At 48.7% G+C, this 21,611-nt stretch overlaps 1 protein-coding gene across 1 annotated transcript; it reads left to right on the top strand.

Annotated features, from left to right (window-relative positions):
• Positions 1 to 4,998: 4,998 nt before the first annotated feature.
• On the top strand, positions 4,999 to 20,643 carry CIMIP4 (ciliary microtubule inner protein 4). The gene is made up of 6 exons (XM_067698747.1): positions 4,999 to 5,176; positions 5,406 to 5,465; positions 9,930 to 10,381; positions 12,224 to 12,368; positions 20,182 to 20,292; positions 20,488 to 20,643. Exons 2-6 carry the CDS (start codon positions 5,444 to 5,446, stop codon positions 20,577 to 20,579), a joined length of 822 nt encoding a protein of 273 aa, XP_067554848.1. The 5' UTR covers positions 4,999 to 5,176; positions 5,406 to 5,443; the 3' UTR covers positions 20,580 to 20,643.
• Positions 20,644 to 21,611: the final 968 nt, after the last annotated feature.

The following is a 21,611-nucleotide window of genomic DNA, read 5'->3' as shown; positions in this document are numbered from 1 at the left end:
AAGCCATGCCCAGACCCTGACTCACGAAACTGTGATAAAGTATGTTAGGCTGCTGAGCCTGTGGTAATGCTGTTACGAAGCAGTGCATAATCAATGCAGGGCACAGGAGCAAAAGAAGGAGACCAGGGAGGAGGCAAATCTGTTAACCCAGGCAAGGGGTGGTGCTGGCTTCTACCAGGGGCCAGGGGGGATGTGGAGGTGGGTAAAGGGGTCTGAGTTTGGTGTATTTTGCAGGACTTGCTGATGAATCACTTATGGGGTTGGCTGAGAATTACAGGTGACACCTCACTCTGTGCCAGGGAATGTGCTGGGCGTTTCACAGAAATGACTAATCACTCCCTCTACTTAATGCTTTGTAATCCCAAGAACATCTTTCACACCTGATGGCGTCTGAGCCCTCTCTGCCTGGCACGGAACCCAGCCTGTGGTGAATACTCAGGGGACATTTTTAGGGGATGAGAGAGTAAACAACACCTGAAGCCCCCTGTTGCCCTCTTAGTACTGGCTCTCCCTGGCCTCTGTTCCCCAGGGTGGGCCTATCATTCCGCTGAGGTAACAGAGCCCTGTGTACAGTGATTGCCATGGCAACTCCAGTGCACGTGGGGGGCTGCCCTCCAGCAACCATCCACTGGTCTCCAGCAGCAGTTGTGCTGCGCAGATCTGCACTCCTGGGTTTCCGCACACACCAGGGTGGTTCACGGTTTTCTGACATTATGAGAGAGAGTGGAGAGGTGAGGCAGGGACCTTGAGGTGGGCCAGGGGTCTGCCAGGACATGGGGCTTCATCTTCCTTCTCTCTATTCAGAGTTGCTTGTGAGTGGAATGCTCAGACCGTAACAGGATCTACTTTCCCTCCCTCCTTGACCCGACGTCTCTTGGGATTTTCTCTCCAAATCAGAAACTGACGTGAGTCTACACTTCCGTTCAAGCCAGTCCAGGCCGCTCTGGACTGAGGGTGCTATTGGGGCAGATGGGCAGCTCCTGTGGACACATCAGGTGGGTGGCTGGGGATGGGGAATGGGGACAGGAGCAGAAAGAGAACTTGAAGGAGATAGAAGTGGGGCTTGGTTTCAGCACCACCTGGGTGAGGTCCTTTTTCTCTTCTGAGCCTCATTTTCTCCAACTGTGAAAGAGGGTGAGTTAATACTTTCTCCAAACACCTCACTGAGTCCTTGTGAAGAGAGACTAATCTACTAGATGTGAGAATACTTAATACATGAGCTGTATTTGTCATCTCCTGCTGTATAACAAGTCACCCCAAACTTAGTGACTTAAGAAAACATTCATTATCTCATAGTTTCTGTGGGTCAGGAATACAGATCTAGCTTCAACGGGCCATCTGTCTCAGGGTCTCTCACAGCCTGGGATCAAAATATTGGCCAGGGCTTCTGTCTCATCTCAAAGCTCAACTAGAGAAGGGCCCTTTCCATGGCCAGGATTAATTCCTCAGATTGTTGAACTGAGGGTCTCAGTTCCTCTCGAGTTGGTGGCAAGCGGCCCTCAATTCCTTGCCACGTGGGCCTCTCCAGAAGGCGGCTCACAACAAAGAAACTGCTTCCATCAGTGCAAGAAGAGCCGAGAAGAGCCAGAGAGAGTGTGAACAAGACAGAAGTCACAATCTTATAACCTCATCTTGGAAGTGGCATCCCATCATTTTCACCATATTCTACTGGTTAGAAGCAAGTCAGTAGGTTCAGCCCATACTCAAAGTGATGGAATTACACAAGTGTGTAAATACTGAGGAATTAAGGGTCACTGGGAGCCATGTTACTGCCCACCTCAGTCCACCCTCTAGCCTCCGATGATAAATATCCCTTCCACATGCAAAATACATTCATCCCCTCCCAAGAGCTCCAAAAGTCTCATCCGATTACAGCATCAGCTTCAATTTTAGAATCTGGCCCTAGAAATCGGGTCCAGGTGTGGATGAGGCTCCTTGCGTGTCATTCTTCTCTATCAGTAGATCCGTGAAACTAAGCTATCTGCCTGAACGCACCCAACGTACAATGGTGTGGCAGATATAGGATAAGAGCTATAGATATTCCTGTTCAAAAATGAGGAAAATTCAGACATGAGGTATTCACTGGTCCATAGCAATTCTGAAATCCAGTCAGGCAAATGTTGGACTTCCCTTGATTTTTCAAGGTTTGGAGATAATTGTCCATGCTCTCTGCTCTGCCATATGTATGGACTCTTGCTTTTACTTGATACAATATCTTTTTTTTTTTTCTTTTTTTTTTTTAAGGGAGCACATGTTTGCAGCTGAGTAGTTTTCTCTGACTGTTTTCTGCCAGTAGAATTTGGGAGTTCACTGATCTCTTTTCCTTTTGTACTCTCTCTGTCCCTTTCACTCCATGTTGTCAGTATTTTCACCAATATACTTTTCTCAAAAGCTGTGAAACTTACAGGGATTCTCTCCATTAGCCAAAAGTCACATTCTTTTCCACTGGGGCTTCTGTTGACGGAGAGCATCCTTAAACTTGTGAGAGGCCCTATTCCATTAAGAGGATTTGTGAGGCACGTCCTTATCTCTTTAAAGGGCCTTTTGTGGGACTGAATAATACTCTGATCTTTCATCTTTCTAAGGCTATAACAAACAGTCACAGCCTTGGCTACATTTTACCAACAGTCCTCTGAAGCTATTTCTTAATTTTAGCATCTTTTGACATCTGGAGAGGATGAGAATTTCCAGAATGACTAAGTCCTGCCTCATTTTTATTTAACAGTCCTTCCTTCAAATTTCTCTCTCTCTTCTTACATTTCACTACAAGCATCAAGAAGAAACCAGGAGGCACCTTCAATACTTTGCTTGGAAATCTTCACTGGATCACCCAGTTCATTAGTCACTTATTCTGCTTTCCACATAACTGCTGATGACAGAGTCACCATGTTTCTGCCACTACATAACAGGGACCAGTCCTCCTCCAGGATCTAAGAACATCTTCCTCACTTCCTTTTGTGCCTGCACTGGCAGCATCCTCTAAGACCAGACTTCTACTAATAGTCTGTTTAAGGCAATTTGGGCTTTTTCTATCATGTTGCTCAAAATCCTTCCAGGCTCCACTGACTGCTTGGTTCCAAAGCCACTCCCACTATTTTAGGTGTTTGTTACAGCAGCATCCCACTCTTGGCACCAAAATACATATTATCTATTGCTGCATTTAAAAAATCACCACAAAGCTTAGTGGCTTAAAATGGTGGCTTAAATGCTTAAAAAAATACAAATTTATTATCTCACAGTTTCTATGGATCAAGATCCTGGGTGTGGCTTGACTAGGTCTTCTGGCTCAGGGTCTACCATAGGCTGCAATTAATGTGTCAGGTGGGCTGTATTCTCATATCAAGGTTCAACTGGGGAGGAACCATTCAGGTGGTAGGATTCATTCATTCTTTTTTTTTTAATTTTTATTTATTTATTTATTGGCTGCATTGGATCTTCATTGCTGTGTGCAGGCTTTCTCTAGTTGCAGAGAGCAGGGGTTACTCTTTGTTACAGTGTGTGGGCTTCTCATTGTGGTGGCTTCTCTTGTTGCAGAGCATAGGCTCTAGGTGCGTGGGCTTCAGTAGCTGTGGCTCACGGGCTGTAGAGTTCAGACTCAGTCATTGTGGCACAGGGGCTTAGTTGCTCCACGGGATGTGGGATCTTCCCGGACCAGGGCTCGAACCCGTGTCCCCTGCATTGGCAGGTAGATTCTTAACCACTGCGCCACCAGGGAAGTCCCTCATTCAGTTCTTTGAGGATATTGGAATAAGGGTCTCTGTTCCTTACTAGCTTTGGCCAAAGGCCACCCTCAGTTCTTTCCACATGAGTCTTTTTGTAGGGCACCTCAGAACATGGTACTGCTTCCATCAGAGCGAACAGGGCAAGGAGACCAGAGGAAGAGTGTGAACAAGACAGAAGTCACTAACCTAATCCTGGATGTGACATCCTCTCACTTCTGTCATATTCTTTTGATCAGAAGCAAGTCACTAGGTCCAGCCCACACTCAAGTGTTAGGAGGGGAACATAGTGTATGAATACCAGGAGGATAAGACTCATGAAAAGTCATATCAGAAGCTGCACAATCACCAAACAAGTCAGAATTAATAGGGTGTTTTGCCTGGTGACTTTTCAAAATTCATCTGATTCTTAACCTGCTCTGAGTTTACCAGCAGACCAACTTGCTGGGTGACCTCAGACAAGTCACTCCTTCTACCTGGGACCTCAGTTTCTTTACCTGTAAAATGAAGGGACTGGGGCTTCCCTCGTGGTGCAGTGGTTAAGAATCCGCCTGCCAATGCAGGGGACACGGGTTCGAGCCCTTGTCCAGGAAGATCACACATGCTGCGGAGCAACTAAGCCCCTGCGCCACAACTACTGAGACCCCCCACCACAACTACTGAGACCCCACACCACAACTACTGAAGCCCGTGTGCCTAGAGCCCTTGCTCTGCAACAAGAGAAGCCACTGCAATGAGAAGCCCACACACTGCAACGAAGAGTAGCCCCCGCTTGCCGCAACTAGAGAAAGCCCTTGTGCAGCAACGAAGACCCAACGCAGCCAAAAATAAAATAGATAAATAAATTTATAAAAATAAATAAATATATAAATAAAACGAAGGGACTGGATTAGCTAATCTCAAAGATCCCTTCCAGCTCTGACTTGCTGCTTCTATGCTTTCCTTATCCAATTATACAATAAACTGTCTTATCCTAGTTGAATTACAAAATTCACAGAAGCCTTTAAAAAAACACATGCAATAAAATAAGAGAATATGAATAAGAAAAAGATGACCTAGGAAAAAGGAACCCAAACTTGAGAGCTGCAGGGGCTTCTGAAGATGCCAGAGCTGGCACTCTAGTTTGACCCAAAGGCCTGTTCTTTGGAGGAAAGGCTGAGATCATCCCAGAGTCCGTTCCTGCTCTTGGCTCTCCTCCACCTTGGCCAAGCTGGTTCCTTTCCTTGAATGACCAGCTGGTAAAAGAACGGGCAAAATCCTATTTGCAGAGAGGCAAACAGTCACCAGGACGGTGGGCTTGGGGCAATGCCCCTCCCAGCAAGGGGTCTGCTGGGGGCTCCTAGGGGAGTGTTGGGTGGTACAGATGGGGAAGAAAATATTATAGAAGAAAAGGATTGCAAAGGAAGAAGGGGAGTCCCAGGCCCCCAGTCTGTTTGAGAAGGGCCTTTGAGGCACAGGTGATGGGGGTGACCAGGGCTTTCCACAGACAGCACAGCCTGCAAGGGTCGAGGAAGCAGGCCCAGTGCCAGGGGTGGTGGGTGGATGGGGCGGGGGCTCCTGGGTACCTGAGAGCACTGGAGGCAGCACGGAGGGACCTCTGGTCAGGGGCTGGGCAGACGGTCACAGGCCGTCCTGTTCAGCCCTCTCTGTCATCTGAGATGACCGTGTGTATTTCTTTATCTGCAGAGCTAAACTTGGAATTACCTGTCGCAGAGCAAGAGCTGATGGAGCTGGACCACAAAGCAGGTAGGACGGGGGACCAGGGACAAGCTGAATGCACATGCAGGACTTCCGGAGGGACCCCCTGGGGGCAGCAGAGACCAGCCCCCTCCCCCTCTCCCTCAGTCTTGCTTTGGCCTCCAGACCCACCATGTGGCCCTAACTTCCTCAGGGCTTCCGTTCGAAGACAGAAGGAAAAGAGAGGGCACGAGTATTGCTGAGCCTCTCCCATCTGCCAGGCCTGGGGGTTATGACCCCACTGCAGTGTCCCCTCTTGTAACCGAACACAAGTTCACGTGCCTGAGGCACAGGGAGGCCATACAAACCACAACATCGGAGTTTGGAGCAGAGAAAGTTTTACTGCAGGGCCAAGCGAGGAGAATGGGTGGCTCGTGTTCAAAACCCCCAAATTCATTGATTGTTTTCAGGGAGAAGTTTTTATAGGCAAAATTTAGGGTGAGGGCTGCAGGGTGTGTGGCTTCCTTCTGATTGGCTGGTGGTGAGGTAGCAGGGCGGTGCTCCAGGAGTCTGTGCTTGGCCTGAACTTACCATCCTCCACCTGCGTTGGCACCTTAGTTCCTGAGAAGAACTGGAAGATATTGTTATGTACATCGCTCGAGGAGGAACTGGGACCCTGCTTTAATCACTGCACTATTGCTCTTTCCTTTTTTTTCGCTGCACCACGTGGCTTGTGAGATCTTATTTCCCGGACCAGGGATTGAACCCGTGCAAGGGTGCAGAGTCCTAACCACTGGACCTCCAGGGAATTCCCTGCACTATTGTTTCTTGATGGTTCCTCCTTTGTTTCCGCATTCCTTCCTCTCCCTGAGTAGCAGCTGTTTGAATCTGCCCTTAGGAACTCAGGGAAGGTCTAGGGAAGCTGAAGCCTTTAACTTGCAAATAAGAAAGGGGGAACCCAGAAAGGCTTTTGTGCCCAGGAGGGCCCTACAGGGTCCTGCTGGCTTCGCTCTCAAGGCTCAGGGGCAAAGCAGCAACCCTTTGTGCACCAGAAAGGCAGGATATGGGAGAACACAGCAGGGGCCTGGTCTCTGTGAGTGGAAGGTCCATGTAGGTCCTGAGTGAGCCAAAAGCAGGGAGTGGTGTGGCCCAAGGAGGGGAGAAAAGCGTGTCCCAGGCCTGGGGAATAGTGCGGGCAAAGGTCTGGAAGTTAGAGTGGGCTGGTGATTTGGTGAAGCTGAATGAAATTCAATATGGCTTGAAGGCTGGAGAAGGGAGGTGGGCAAGGAGGCTGGGCTGGGGTCCTGGGACCGATCCCAAGGGCAGGGCCTCTGCCCTGAGGATGAGGGGAAGGGTTTCCATGTAGGAATGACTGGGTCAGGTCAGCTCTGAGAAAGGTCCCCACGGGTGAGGGGCTGGCGGGTGGGATGTGGAGAGAGGCGCATTCAGGAACGCTGGGGCAAGGCTCCTGCTGGAAGCTCTCTCCAAAGCCCCGAATGACCTGGAGGCCTAGTTAAACACTCAGACCCCAGCCTCTCCCAAGAAGATTCTGCTGCAGCAGCTCTAGGAGGGGCCCAGGAATCTGTATTTCTAATGAGTGCCTGCCGGGGATTCTGATAAATGACGCAGCTTGGAGAACTCTGATGACTGATCGCTTGATCCTCACAACAGCAAGTAAAGTAGGATGAACTCTGCCCATTGTACAGGGGAAGGGAGTGGAGGAAGCGTGGGACTGCACTGAGATTCTTGGATGCCAGCTACAGACAGACATTCATTCATTCATTCCACAAACATTTAAGCCCAAGAGGATGGGGGCTGACCCAGTTAGCTCACTGTTGGGGCCCCAGTGCCTAGCACAGCACTGACACACAGTAGGTGCTCACCTGATGGCTGAATTGGTGAAGGTATTGGCTCTCTGAGCCAGGGGACACGAGACACGGTCCTGGCCATTAGAGCGCTCCTAAGCCCAAAGGGCAGGTGGAGGGTGAGCAGACAATTTACATTCGCTGTGTTGAGGCGGGCAGGAGCACAGCCTGGGAGAAATGGGAGCACGGATCCTGGAGTCCTGAGCCCTGAGACCTACGGGCTCAGGAGCCCAGGCTTGCGCTGGGCTTCAGTCTCCCCACGAGCACAGGGAGGGGCCGTGGTTGACCAGGCTGGTGGTGAGTGCTCTTAATGCTCTCTGCCTCCATTCTTTTGAGAAGGGTCACTGTCCCCATCCTGGAAGCCTTAGTTGTCCCCAGAAGCGCCCCTTTGCTCGGCTATCTGCTTGTGGGGGCAGAACCCAGGATGGGAGGGAGGGTAGGCAGTCTGGTCTCTGGGGAACAGGTTTTTCCTCTTTTGTGTCGATGACAAAAGGTCAAGAAGAGGATCCTCCGACTTCAGCTCCATGGGGTGAGGATGGTGGGGAGGAGAAGGGCAAGGAGGAAGCGGGCAGGCCTGGACCTCAGCTTTCTCTGTCTCTACTGCCCTGGGGAAGGGTCTGCAGCCCCCACGGGTGGGCAAGGGGGGCTTGAAATAAAAACCTCTGTGGCTGGCAAAACCTGCCATTTCCAGCGACTTTCTCTGAAAAAGAAACCTGGACATCCACCGGCAGGGCAGTCGCTAAAGCCTGCACGGTTTGAAAGGAAAGTTAGGTGTGTGTTTGTGGCCAAGAAGAGATCCCCAAGGCACAGTGTTAAATTTTTAAACAGCAAGTTACAAAGCAATACATGGAATCTGATCGCATTTGGAAACCAAAGTGAAGCCAAACTATGCATCTTTCAAAAGCGCTGGGACCCACCTAGAACGTCTGGGAGGGAAGCTCTTCAAAGAAGCTTACAGCTATAACCTGGGATTGAGGATTGTGGGCATGGCTGGAAGTGGGGAGAGGGTGGGGACTGACTCGTTTTCTATATTTTGCCCAGTAAGAAAGAGTTTACATATTACTTGGGTATTATAATGTGTAAAACATTATTCAAAATGTGTATTTTAAGTCTCCATCCAGTGGGTTGTAAGATGCACTGTTACGTACCTGTCACTAAGAAAGAAAACATCGCTGGTTAGACCAGGGCCCATTGGTTGTCAGACACAGCCTGATGTCAGCAATGCTAACATGAGAAGGAAGGACATTTTAGAACTGATGGGGTGCAGGGTGACCCTGGGTCTGACACCCCTGCAGCCATCTATTCATTCACTCGCTCACTGATGGGTGTCACCAGCATCTCTGGTACACAGGGCTCTGGGGGGTGCTGAGGGAGGCCCAGGACTGACTCACCTGTGGACCTGCCTCAGTGACTCCCCTTCCGCATGGAGGAGAGAAATGAGAGGGTTTGTAGCTCACAAGGATGGAGAAGGGGAAAATCCAGACAGACTTGTAGAGCGTGCTGGGGACAGAGTTGTGGAGCTGAGAGGAGGCGATGGCCCTGGCAACTTGGGGTGGGTGTCAGGGAGGACTTCCTGGTGGGGCTGCATTGGAAGGAAGCAGTAGGATTTTTTTTTTTTTTTTTTTTTGCGGTACGCGGGCCTCTCACTGCTGTGGCCTCTCCCGCTGCGGAGCACAGGCTCCGGACACGCAGGCTCAGCGGCCATGGCTCACAGGACCAGCCGCTCCGCGGCATGTGGGATCTTCCCGGACCGGGGCATGGACCCGTGTTCCCTGCATCGGCAGGCGGACTCTCAACCACTGCGCCACCAGGGAAGCCCAAGCAGTAGGATTTTGACTTAAGGAAAAAGAGGGGCTGGCCTTCCGGGCAGCGAACTAGCCTGAGCAGACGCTGGGAGGTTGGACATCGCAGGGTGTGGTGGGGCAGAAGTGGCGGTCTGTTTGGCTGGAGCCAGGGATGGGGGAAGAGAATGAGGAGAAGACCTGTAAGCTGGGAACGGGAGATCCTCGGAACTGGGAGTCAGGGCAGGAATGGGGTGGGGGGAGGGGAGGGGAGCGGTTGAGGTGGGAGAGCCCGGAAGCAGCTGGGACGACACCGCTCCATTAGCTGGAGAACAGAGGAGGGAAGTGGGGCTGGGGAGCAGCTCTAAACGGGGAGCAAAGGCTGGCTCAATCCAGCTCTAGTACTTTTCCAGCCGTGTGACTTGGCCACGCTGAGGGATGCCCTCTGCCAGCTTCCACAGCTGCTGGTTTTCCTGACTGGATTGCTGGGGGGGTTCAAGGTGGGGAAGGGGACTACCCAAATGGAGCCAGGTTCACTAAAGCACAGAGAGGTCACAGCCCTTGCTGAAGGTCACACAGCTAGCCTCAAGGCTGGTCAGGCTTGGGCTGCAGTCCCTATTGTCAGAAACAATGAGGGCTGCCCTGTCCAGCGGGAGGCTTGTCGGGCTGAACTACCCTCCCCCTTGGTCTCTCTCCTGATTTCTCACCCATGCTTCTGGCTCCCATGACTTCTTTCTGTACCTGTCTTTTTTCCTGCTCTGGATCTCTGCGGCTCCGTGTCTGTCTGTTCCCCCCACCCCCACCCCCATCACCGACTTCCTTCCTGCCCTCCACTCTTTACATCTGTCTGTCTCCTCTCCTTCCTTCCTTCTCTCTTCCCTTTTTAGGTACAACCACTTTGACCAGGGCCCATCTGAACAACAGCAAGGAAGGCCAGCAGGACACGGACCCCCGGAGAACTGCCCGTAGCCCACTGGATACCTCCAAGTTCAAGTACCAGCTCCCAGTCTCCCCACAGCCATCCATGTACCAAGGACACAGCCCCCGGGGCAGCTCCCTCGGGCAGGCCTCCCTGGAGGAGATCCGGCCTCCATCCCTGAAGGCTGTCAGCCAGGACTCTCCCCAGAGGGACTCACAGCCGGGGTCCCTGAAGAAGGAGAGCTACAGACCCTCCTCGAGGGAGAGGAGGGCCTCCTTCCGAGAGGGGGCTCAGCCGTGCCAGGGGCTGGAGGAAGTCCCCAACTTGGGGGCACAGGGCCAGAGTAGCAGCAGTATTCCCAACAACATTCGTCACAAGTTTGGGAGCAACGTGGTGGACCAGCTGATCTCCGAAGAGCAGGTGTCAGAATGGGCACAGGAGGCTAAGGGCGGCAGGAGGGTCATGCATGGAGACTGACAATGAGGACCCCTAAGGAAGCTGCTCTTGAGTACAGAGTCCCTGTAATAACATCATCAGAAAGTAGTGTTTACTGAGCACTTGCTCTGTGCCGGATCCTGTGCACTGTTTAGTCTTCACATCTCACCGTTCAGTCTTCCCAGTGAGGGAGGTACTATAATTATCCTCATTTTATGGATTAGAAGCCCAAGGCTTAACAGGCTTAAGTAAATTAACCAAACTTAAACAGGATCCAAACTGGCTAGCAGATTCTGGAGCCTTGGCCCATCATGACTCTGCAGTTAGAAGTCTTGTGTTTGAAATAGATGCTTTTAGCTCAAGTCTCCTAAAGGGGACAGGATTGATTGGAAATCAGAAGACTTGGGTTTGAATCCTGGCTCTGCCCCAGAATACTGAAAGACTTTGGATAAGTTACTTCTCCTCTCTGAGCTCTAGTCTCTACATCTGTAAAGTGAGGCAGTTAGACTAGATCAGGCTGGCAAATACACAGCATGCATTCCATAACTCTCCTAGCCCGCATTCATGGCAGACATCACTAATCGATTCTGGCACTTTTTCCTACTTGGTACATCATTCTAGGAACTCAATGCTGATCCACTGAAAGTTGAGATGAAACTTATCTGCCATTTCTGGTCAAATGGTCACCTGCTCTGGCATTTTGAGTCGTATTTTAAAAGCCACTGTCTCAACCCTCATGGTGACTACATTGAGCAGCAGGCCAGGCAGGAGTCATTGCTTCCTTTTTTAACAGATGGTAAATCTGAGACTCAGAGAGGTGATACGATCTGCCCAGGGTCACACAGAGCAAGCAGGAGAGCCAGGGTCACAAAGGCTATGGGCGGGGCCCCTTTTCATTTTGTCATCTTAAGGTGGGGGTACACCCCCGCCTCACAACCTGCTAGTCTGGGAGGTCACAATCCTAAACTCCCTGCCCCACTTGGAGGATCTTGTCCCAACTTGAGGTTGGCTGTATGGTCACTATCTCTCACTGCACCTCCTGGCTTTGGGAAGGTGCCCTTTCTCTCTTTGGCCATCATGGTCCTGGGCTTAAATCAAGAGATCTGTTTTGTTTTTTTTTTAATCCAGCTGTGACCCAGATCACAAGTGTCATCAGGCCGGCAAATATCAGAACTGGAAGCTACCCAGTTCTGCCCCCACCCTCATTTTATGAGTAGGGGAACTGAGGCCCAGAGGGGAGCAAAGACTTGCCCAAACCAGCAGCTGGTAGACAGCAGAGTTGGGACCCAAACCCAGGTTTAATGGCTCTTAGGCCTGAGCTCAACCACTCCGGGCCTTAGTTTCCCTATTGGTACAAGGAAGGAGCTGCCCCTGGTGAAATATTAGGAGCCACCTAGAGTTGACTTGTGTGACGCTTCCATTGTAGTAGGCAAGCCAGGGCTTCGGTCACCGGCTATGTGATGGGCAAGTCCCCGCCCTGAGGCACAGTTTCCTTATTTATAAAATGTAGGAATAATATCATCTTATAAAGATGTCCCCTGGTGATGTTCTACAGTACGTACCCAATGTAGGGAGAAGCGTTCATGATCGTTCTCATGCTTGATGCCCGAGGCCCATGTGGGAGGTGGGGTGGTGTGGGAGTGTGGAGGGACTTCAGCTATGCCAGCTGAAGGGTGCAGGTAGGGAGTAGGTTGAAGGCTGCAGGCTAAGGGTGGGGTGAGGGTGGTGGAGGCAGGGTCAGAGGCAGGAGAAGTTAGAGGGGAGATAGGGGACTTGACGCTGCTTCTCTACCCCTTGTCTCTCCTCCCTCCCTCCCTCCCTACTCAGGCTCAAAGGGCCATTGGTGAAGCCTTGAAGGGCCAGAAAAGGGCAAGCTCACGGCCCAGCAGGATCCAGAGTCCCACTGAAATCACCTCCGTCTTTTCAGGCTACTATGATCTGGGCTACAACATGCGGTCAAACTTGTTTCAAGGTCAGGCTGAAGGGCAAGGGTGGGGGCTGTGAACGCCCATAGTCCCCAAGGCACTGGGCAAGGGAGGACTTGGACCCCCAAAGGAATCTAAGACCCCAGGATACATCTCCAGGGACACTCATTTCACGGCCACCAAGGGCCTCCTCTGTGCCAGGCTCTACGCCGAGTGCTGGGAATGTCCAGTCCCCTGGCGAGTCTGTCCTCACTATACAGTTGGCAGTCAGCCCTTACTCTCCCTGTACCTCTGGTGTCTTAGTCTGCCAAGAGGAGGCCGGGGCACCCCTGGTCTGGCCACCTTTGGTTACAGTGACAGTACCAGGCTTCCTGTGTTCAAAGGTCAGCTCAGCCGATGGGTGTGGCCTCGGGCAGGATCCTTAACCTCAGCCAATCTTCCTGGTACAACGGGGCTAATAACATGGCAGGATTCTGTGCAGGCGCTTGGCCTGCAGCCCCCAGTGAGCCCTCTTTTTTTAATTTTGTGTCTGAGCCTTGAGGCCTGGAATCAAACCTGTGCGCCCTGCAATGGAATTCCGCTGGATCGCCAGGGAATTCCCACAGTGAGTGATTAGTAGCTGACAGGCCAGCACTTTTCTTTCTCGGATCCCACTCGTGGCACCTCTGGGCCAAAGTGTGGGTCGGAGGCCCGGACGTCTGCAGTGTGTCCTCTGGGTCCCCCTCGGTCCTGTTTGTCAGGGGAGTGCTCCTAGCTCCATATCACAGGCAGATGGGAAACAATTTGCCCAGAGTAGTAGGAGGTGGATGTGAAACTCAAATCCAGGTTTTTCTTCTGCCTCCAAAGTCCCAGAGTCTTTTCCCGGCACTGGGTCACCTCCGGAGCTAGGACCCCGTTCCCAAGCGTTTAACCGATTGCTCGGATGCCGGTCCTTGGTCAGCAAGTGGTGGCTTCTCTCCAGCCCCACGTTCTAGTTTGACCTCATTGCAAAAGGTCAAGTCTTCCTGGCCCCCTTCTTTCCTCCATCCTTACTCCATGCCTTCTCCAGTGTCCCCAGGGCCTGGTAAACCTCCTACCTGGCTCAGATCCCCGTCACCCGAGGAACCAGACAGCCACTGGAAGCCTTTCTGGGTTTTCCTTTGAGCTTGAAGAAGGGGTGGTGCTTGGGGAGAGGAGAGAGAATACAGCTCACATTGTCCTGTTCTGGGCCTCAGGAATCGGCCTTTCCACTTGTCTTTAACAATGATCACTCAGTAGTTCTTACGTAGGCCTTTATATGGTGATGTTTACATACATTTAAAAGAATGATATAAAAAGCGTCTGTGTACCCCTCACCCAGCCTGAGAAACACAATTGTGTCAAGGGGGCAAACCCTGGGAACCAGTGCAAACCAGCTTGCTCCAGCTTCTAAGAGTCGATTGTTAAATTTTACTGAACTGTTGGCATCATGAGCGATCTTAAAATTGGCCGTGGTCGTGCAATTGACCTTTGAACAACGGGGGAGTCAGGGGTGCCTACACCACCCCACAGTCAGAAATCCAAGTACTGCTATCTCTGACTCAAAAACAAAAGAACTGATAAATGATTCACCCAAGGCCAGGAAGCTGAGATAGTTTGGATAGAATCAGGACTCAAACCCTAGTTCTTTTGATCCCATGTACTGTGACTTCCTACCAAACACAAACTTTCCCCATGCCTAGTTAATTTTTAAAGATCTATAAAAGGAACATACAGGTACTATATTTATTGAAAAAAAAATACACACATAGGTGGACCCGAGCAGTTCAAACCCATGTTGTTCAAGGGTCAACTGCATTGACACTCCACAAATTGGCAAGCGCTACAAATTAGGGCGTTGCTCTCTGCACCCAACTGTCAGTGTGCCTCACCCATGTGTCCCCCTCCGTTTCCACCCGCCCAGATCTTGGCATTTGCTGCTCCAGGTTGGGGAGGTACAGCAGTGGCTAGACAAGGGAGAAGAAATCAGAGAGGAAACGGGCTAGGTGGGGAAGGCCACGGGAAGGTCTTAAGCAGAGAAGGGCATTGTTTGACTTAGATTAAAGGATCACTACTGTTGCTATGCTGAGAAGAAAAGTAAGGGAGCTGGGCAGAAACAGGGAAACCAATGAGGAGGTGACTGCAAAAATCCAGGTGGGGTTAATGATGGAGGCTTTGTCTCGAGAGTAGGGCTGGTGCATTGCACGACTCTAGTGGATACTATTGTGCAGTATGGCGGCACAGGGAGATAATGGTGAAGGTGACCTGATGCAGGAGGACCTGGATGCAGGAGTGACCTGGCTATGTGTGGAAGGCAGAGCAAACAGAATGTGCTAATCAATGGATTTGGGGTGTGTGAGAGAGGAATTAAGGTTGATGTCAAGGTTTTTCTTTTGTTTTTCATAAATTAAATTATTTAATTTTTTGGCTGCGTTGGGTCTTCGTTGCTGCGCACGGGCTTTCTCTAGTTGCGGCGAGCGGGGGCTACTCTTTGTTGTGGTGCGTGGGCTTCTCGTTGTGGAGCATAAGCTCTAGGCACGCGGGCTTCAGTAGTTGCCGCACGTGGGCTCAGTAGTTGTGGCTCGTGGGCTCTAGAGCACAGGCTCAGTAGTTTTGGTGCACAGGCTTAGTTGCTCCGCGGCATGTGGGATCTTCCCAAACCAGGGCTCGAACCCGTGTCCCCTGTATTGGTGGGCGAATTCTTAACCACTGTGCCACCAGGGAAGCCCAGATGTCAAGCTTTTTGACCTGAACAACTGAAAAGATGGAATTATTATTTACTGAGATAGAGAAGATTCCAGGAGGAGTGGGTTGAAGAAATCCTATGCCATGCTGAGTCATAAAGATAATCTTTTACATCGTCTTCTAAAATATTTAGCTTTGCTTTTCACATTTAAGTCTTTAATCCATCTGGAGTTGATTTCTCTTTTCAGTGTGAAGCAGAGATTCATTGTTAATCCCTCCTTTATGTGGATTAGCAATTGTCTCAGTACCTTCTATTGAATAATCTCATCTTTCCCCCCACCCCAGTGACCTGCAGTGGTACCGCTGGTATCCATCAAGTTTCCCTGTGTGCATGGATCAGTTTCCAGGCTCTCTATTCTGCCCACTGGTTTAATATTACACTTTTAATTATCAAGGTATTATAAGTAGTCTGATATCTGGTTGGGCTGTCCCCACTCCCCACCACTCCATCACCAGCAGCAGGAGCAGCTAATGTCTTAGCTATTCTAGGTTCTTTGCTCTTCCATATAAATTCTAGAATCAGCTTGTCAATTTCCATGAAAAACCCTGTTGGTATTTTGATTGGAAGAACATTGAACCTGCAGCTCAATTTAGGGACAGTTGTCAGCTTTTTGATAATGAATTTTCCAATCCATGAGTATGGTCTACAACTCCGTTAATTTCAATCTTCCTTCAATATCCGTCAATAACATTTTGTCATTTTTTTAATAAAGATTACGCAGCTTTTTGTTAGACTTGTTTTGAAGAATCTCTTATTTATCTATTTTTTTGCTGCTTATTGCAAATAGTATCTTTTTTTTTAACATCTTTATTGGGGTATAATTGCTTTACAATGGTGTGTTAGTTTCTGCTTTATAACAAAGTGAATCAGTTATACATATACATATGTTCCCATATCTCTTCCCTCTTGCGTCTCCCTCCCTCCCACCCTCCCTATCCCACCCCTCCAGGTGGTCACAAAGCACCGAGCTGATCTCCCTGTGCTATGCGGCTGCTTCCCACTAGCTATCGATTTTACGTTTGGTAGTGGATATATGTCCATGCCACTCTCTCACTTTGTCGCAGCTTACCCTTCCCCCTAGTAACTTTTTAAAAATCACATTTTCTAACTTTGCTGCTTATATACATGGAGGCAATTTTAAGTTTTGTTCTTTAATCTTAACTCCAGAAGCCTGACTCAGCTCACCTATTAATTCCGATAATTTGTTTGTAGATTCTTTGGAACTATTTTTAAATAATAATAATGGCTACATTTATGGGTCGCATGTAACATTCACCAAGCCCTGCTCTAAGTACTTCATGTACATTTTAATTCTCACAAGAATCTTATACAGAGAATGCTATAGTGCTGTAATTCCCCCCCCCCTTTTTTTTAAAGAAAGAAAAAATGAGGCATGGAAAGGTTAAGTAACTTGCTTAAGGGCACACAGCTAGGGATAGTCAGGGTTGGGATTGGGATTTGAACTCTGGCAGTCTGGGGCCAGAGTTCACATTATTACCAGGAGGCATTTTTTTAAAAAAATAAGTTTATTTATTTTGGTGTGCGTTGGGTCTTTGTTGCTGAGCACAGGCTTTCTCTAGTTGCAGCGAGCAGGGGCTACTCTTCGTTGCGGTGCGCGGGCTTCTCATTGTGGTGGCTTCTCTTGTTGCAGAGCACGGGCTGTAGGCGGGTGGCTTCAGTAGTTGTGGCTCGTGGGCTCTAGAGCCCAAGCTCAGTAGTTGTGGCGCACGGGCTTAGTTACTCCGTGGCATGTGGGATCTTTCCGGACCAGGGATCGAACCCGTGTCCCCTGCATTGGCAGGCGGATTCTTAACCACTGCCCCACCAGGGAAGCCCACCAGGAGGCTTTTCCCCACCTTTTTTTTTTTTTTCTCTGTGGTACGCGGGCCTCTCACTGTTGTGGCCTCTCCCGTTGCGGAGCACAGGCTCCGGACGCGCAGGCTCACCGGCCATGGCTTACGGGCCCAGCCGCTCCGCGGCATGTGGGATCTTCCCGGACCGGGGCACGAACCCGTGTCCCCTGCATCGGCAGGCGGACTCTCAACCACTGTGCCACCAGGGAAGCCCTGCTTTTATTTCTTATAGTGCTTTTGCTTTACAGTCTATTTTGTCCCATATTAGTATAGTATGACCAGATTCTTTGATTTGTATTATTCTGGTATTAATCTTTTTCTGTATTTCCATGTTTATCCTCTTTGTGTCCTTTTGCTTTAAATATGCTTTAACGAATATATATCTGGAAAATATTTTCTGTGGCCTGAGCCTCTGTTTTTTAATCAGTTGGCCTACTCCATTTATATTTATTTTAATTACCGATATATTCGGATTTATTTTTATGATCTTATTTTGTATCTTCCATTTGTCCTAATTTTTCTAGGCTGCTTTCTTTCTCCTTCCCTTGTTTTGGATCTGAGTGAGCTTCCCTTTTTCCCCAATCCAATTTTTGTCCTTACTTTTCCTATTCTCTCAGTGGTTATCTTTGCCTTTTTTTTTTATGGCCACGCCGTGTGGTTTGCAGGATCTTAGTTCCCCGACCATGGAAGCGTGGAGTCCTAACCACCGGACTGCCAGGAAATTCCCTATCTTTGACATTGTTACATGCATAGTTAGCAAATTCTAAAGTTAATCAAGGTATTCCAGCTTTTCTGAACAATATAAGGATGCTGGACAGCTTCACATTTATTCTCTCCACCCCCCCCAACAGCTAACATGTTATTATTTTACAGGGTTTTTTTTACTATACATAAGCAGAGTAGTTTAAACTGTGGACTCTGGAGCCGCAGGTCCGGGGTTGCGTCCTCCATCTTTCACTTACCAGCTGTGTCACTTTAGACAAGTGATTTAGCCTTTCTGTGCTTCAGTGACTTCAACAGCAAGATGGGGGTAATAATCACCCCCATCTTCTTAGGGTTGATTCAGTGAGTAAGTTCTGTAAAGTTTTGAATGAAAACTGTGCTTAGCATATGTTAAATCTTCACTTATCTCTCACAGTCATTATTTTGCCCATATATTCAACATTGGTACTGTTATCGTAATGGATATGTATTTAGATTTATTCAAGGTTTCCACTTTCTTTGCCTACTACTCCTTCTTTTATCTCAGATTTTCCTTCTGGGATTATTTTTTTCTTTCTGACGTATGTTGTTTAGAAGATATTTGGGGTGAGATTCTGTTGTTGGTAAATTTTAAGCTCAGAAAAGTTTTATTTCATCCTATTCTTGGAAGACAGTTATTGTAAACAGTTCTAGATTGTTGATTTCTCTTTGTAAAGCGCTTTGATGATGTCAATTAATTTCCTTCTGGCTTTGATGGTTAATCAAACTCGTTATCCTTTGTAACTAATCTGTCTTTTCTCTATGGCTACTTCTAAGATTTCTTTGCTCTGGTGTTCTAAATTTTACTTGGTTGTACCTAGGTAAGGAACTATTTTCACCTACACTCACTGGGGAATTGTTATTCTTGAATCTAAGGATTCATATATTTCATCAATTCTGGAAAAATTCCAGCCACTAGCTTTCCACATATTGTCCCTCCCCGTTTTCTCCACTCTCTCCTTCAGAACTACAATTAGACATATGTTAGGCCTTCTCATTTAATCTTCATTTAACAGCTTTTTCATATTTTCCACATCATTATTTCCCCCACTCTGTGCTGCATTCTAGCTAATTTCTTTAGATATATCTACCAGTTTACCATTTTTTCTCAGCTGTATATAATCAGCTCTTTTACCTGTTTGTTGAATTTGTTTTTAAACATTATGATGTCAATTTTCAAACTTAGAGAGAATAGTTTAATAAATACATGGTGCACTTATCATACAGCTTCAGCAATTATCAACACAAGACTAACCTTGTTTCATCTTTTTTCCCACCCACTCACCCATTCATTCCCACCCCAGTTTATTTATATATTATTTATTTATTTATTTGTATTTTATTTTATTTATTTATTTTTGTCTGCGTTGGGTCTTCTTTGCTGCGTGCGGGCTTTCTCTAGTTGCGGCGAGCAGGGGCTACTCTTGGTTACCATGCACAGGCTTCTCATTGCGGTGGCTTCTCTCGTTGCGGAGCACGGGCTCTAGGCACACGGGCTTCAGTAGTTGTGGCACGTGAGCTCAGTAGTTGTGGCACATGGGCTTAGTTGCTCCGCAGCATGTGGGATCCTCCCGGACCAGAGCTCAAATCCGTGTCCCCTGCATTGACAGGTGGATTCTTAACCACTGCACCACCAGGGAAGCCCCACCCCAGTTTATTTTGAAGCAAATCTCAGGCCTCTTACCATCCGTTGCCTTTCAACTATTATGTTTAATTTCTGAAATTCCATTTGCTTCTTTTACTAATCTGTCTGTTCTTTCTGGATAGTTTCTTATTCTTTTCTCATATATTTATTTATTTATTTAAAATTAATTTTTATTGGAGTATAGTTGCTTTACAATGTTGTGTTAACTTTTTTTAAATTGGAGTATAGTTGCTTTACAATGTTGTGTTAGTTTATTTTATATTTTTTATTGGAGTATAGTTGCTTTACAATGTTGTGTTAGTTTATTTTGTATTTTTTATTGGAGTATAGTTGTTTTACAATGTTGTGTTAGTTTCTTATTCTTTGCTTATACTTTTATTCTCTTTTTCACAACTTCACACATTAAATGATACTTATTTTATATTCTGTAACGGATCATTCAAATCCTTGTTATCTTTTGGAATTTGGTCCTCTGTTTGATGATTTTTCTGACTTTTGATCATGGTAACTTCTTTTCTTGCATGTGTGTGTTTTCACTTTACACACAGACATAAACATTTTCTGAAAATACAGGTATCAGTTGCCACGTGCCAGCTGCTCCAATGAACGTAATCTTCCCAGTCTCGCGAGAACATTTTATTCATTTGAAGAGATTAAGAGACCAAAGCTCTGAGACGTTAAAGTCTTGTCTGAGGCCACACTGTTCATAAATGATGGAGCTGGTATTTGAGCCTAGGCCGGCCTCCCTCTGCCTAACTCTCCCCACACCCCGCCCTTCCACAATCCACCATCCACAGGGGAAACTGACATAGGAACCCTGGAGTACCTGAACTCTGTTGACTTGGGGCTTCTGGGGATTTCTTCATGGGGTTCCACAGGGGCCCCACAGGAGATGAAGAGCCTCATGAAGGCCTCCTACACCCCTGAGGTGATTGAGAAATCAGTGAGGGACTTACAGCACTGGCATGGCAGGAAGACGGATGATCTGGGTAGGTGGGGAGCTGGGGGCGTGGGAGGTGGGCACTCCCTGGGCAGGGTGTGTTGGCCCCAAGGTCCAGAGAGAGACCACAGCAGCAGCTAGAACTCTGGGGTGGGTTCAGAAGACATATGGGTTACCACTGGGGCCTGGACACTTCAGAGGTCCTCTGGGTGATTTGTGCTGGTTCCTTCCCTGCTCTCTGCAGGACGGTGGCACCGGAAAAATGCGGTGAACATGAACTTGCAGAAAGCACTGGATGAGAAAGAAAAGAGCAAAAGCAAGAACTTGAAGTTGTAGTACAACCCAGAAGAGGCGCCCTCCACTCAAAGAAAGTGCTAATAAAGAGAGACACACATCTGAACCTTCGCCGTTGCTTGGCGCCGCTCTTCAGGTTGGGGGAAGGGGCAATGTGCAGTGCTGGACAGACCTACTGAGGAAGGACAGACGCTCTAAGGACCCAAACTACCCCCAGCCCTTCCTCCTGGGGACACACACACACACACACCTTTCCCCCATAATTCCAGGAAAGGATGTGAGAGCTGAGTAGAACTTTGCTCAAGCCCAGGGTGCCTTGCCCTGTGTGGAGGGCTCCTATAGTGGACACTGCTGGATCTTAACCCTGCATGACCTCCCTAGCAGAACCCCAATTATTTCCAGACATCTATTTCTTCCCCAAGACCCAATGGACTTCAGAAGAACTAGCCACGCCCTCTCCAATCCAGGAGTAGTTTTGATTGGTCTCAGGGAATTCTAACCCTTCCCCCTACACACAAAGTGATTGGTTCAGAAAGGGACATATGATGCAGCTTGGACCAGTAAGATGCAAGGAAAGGTGTGCGCATAGGAAGCGTTCTGGGAAACTCTTTTCTGTACTGGGAAAGCTTGGGAGCCTTCCCTGCTCCTGTTGTGGTGAGTGAAGAACCATGCAGTGCAGACTGCTCCTGGCAGACACCCTGTGACTGGAGGAACTGCAGACACTGCAGCACAATCTGGGTCCCCCATGACCTCACTGAACTGCTCCACCCTCCTGGCCAGAAGTGCCCCCCCCCCCCACTCTGGACTTCTTATAATGTGCACCTGGACATCTTCCTACTGCTTAAGACAAACTCACCTTGAACCGATAAGGGCCCTTGGTAACAACAGGGGAGGGACCTGGGAATTGGGGCCCCAAGGAAGAATCCCCCAGAGAAGGGGTTCCGGGTTAGGCAGTCACGCCTACCATCTCATCCTGAAGCTTATCACCTGGTGGGTCTCCAAGCCACAGCACGCTCCACCCCCAGGTCCCTGACTTGCACTCTCAGAACATGCTCTGCTTGTGGGTTACTTACC

This window comes from Pseudorca crassidens, chromosome 11 (assembly GCF_039906515.1).
Source record: "Pseudorca crassidens isolate mPseCra1 chromosome 11, mPseCra1.hap1, whole genome shotgun sequence".
In the NCBI taxonomy this organism is placed as follows: Eukaryota; Metazoa; Chordata; class Mammalia; order Artiodactyla; family Delphinidae; genus Pseudorca; species Pseudorca crassidens.
This window is presented reverse-complemented; position numbering and strand designations above follow the sequence as displayed.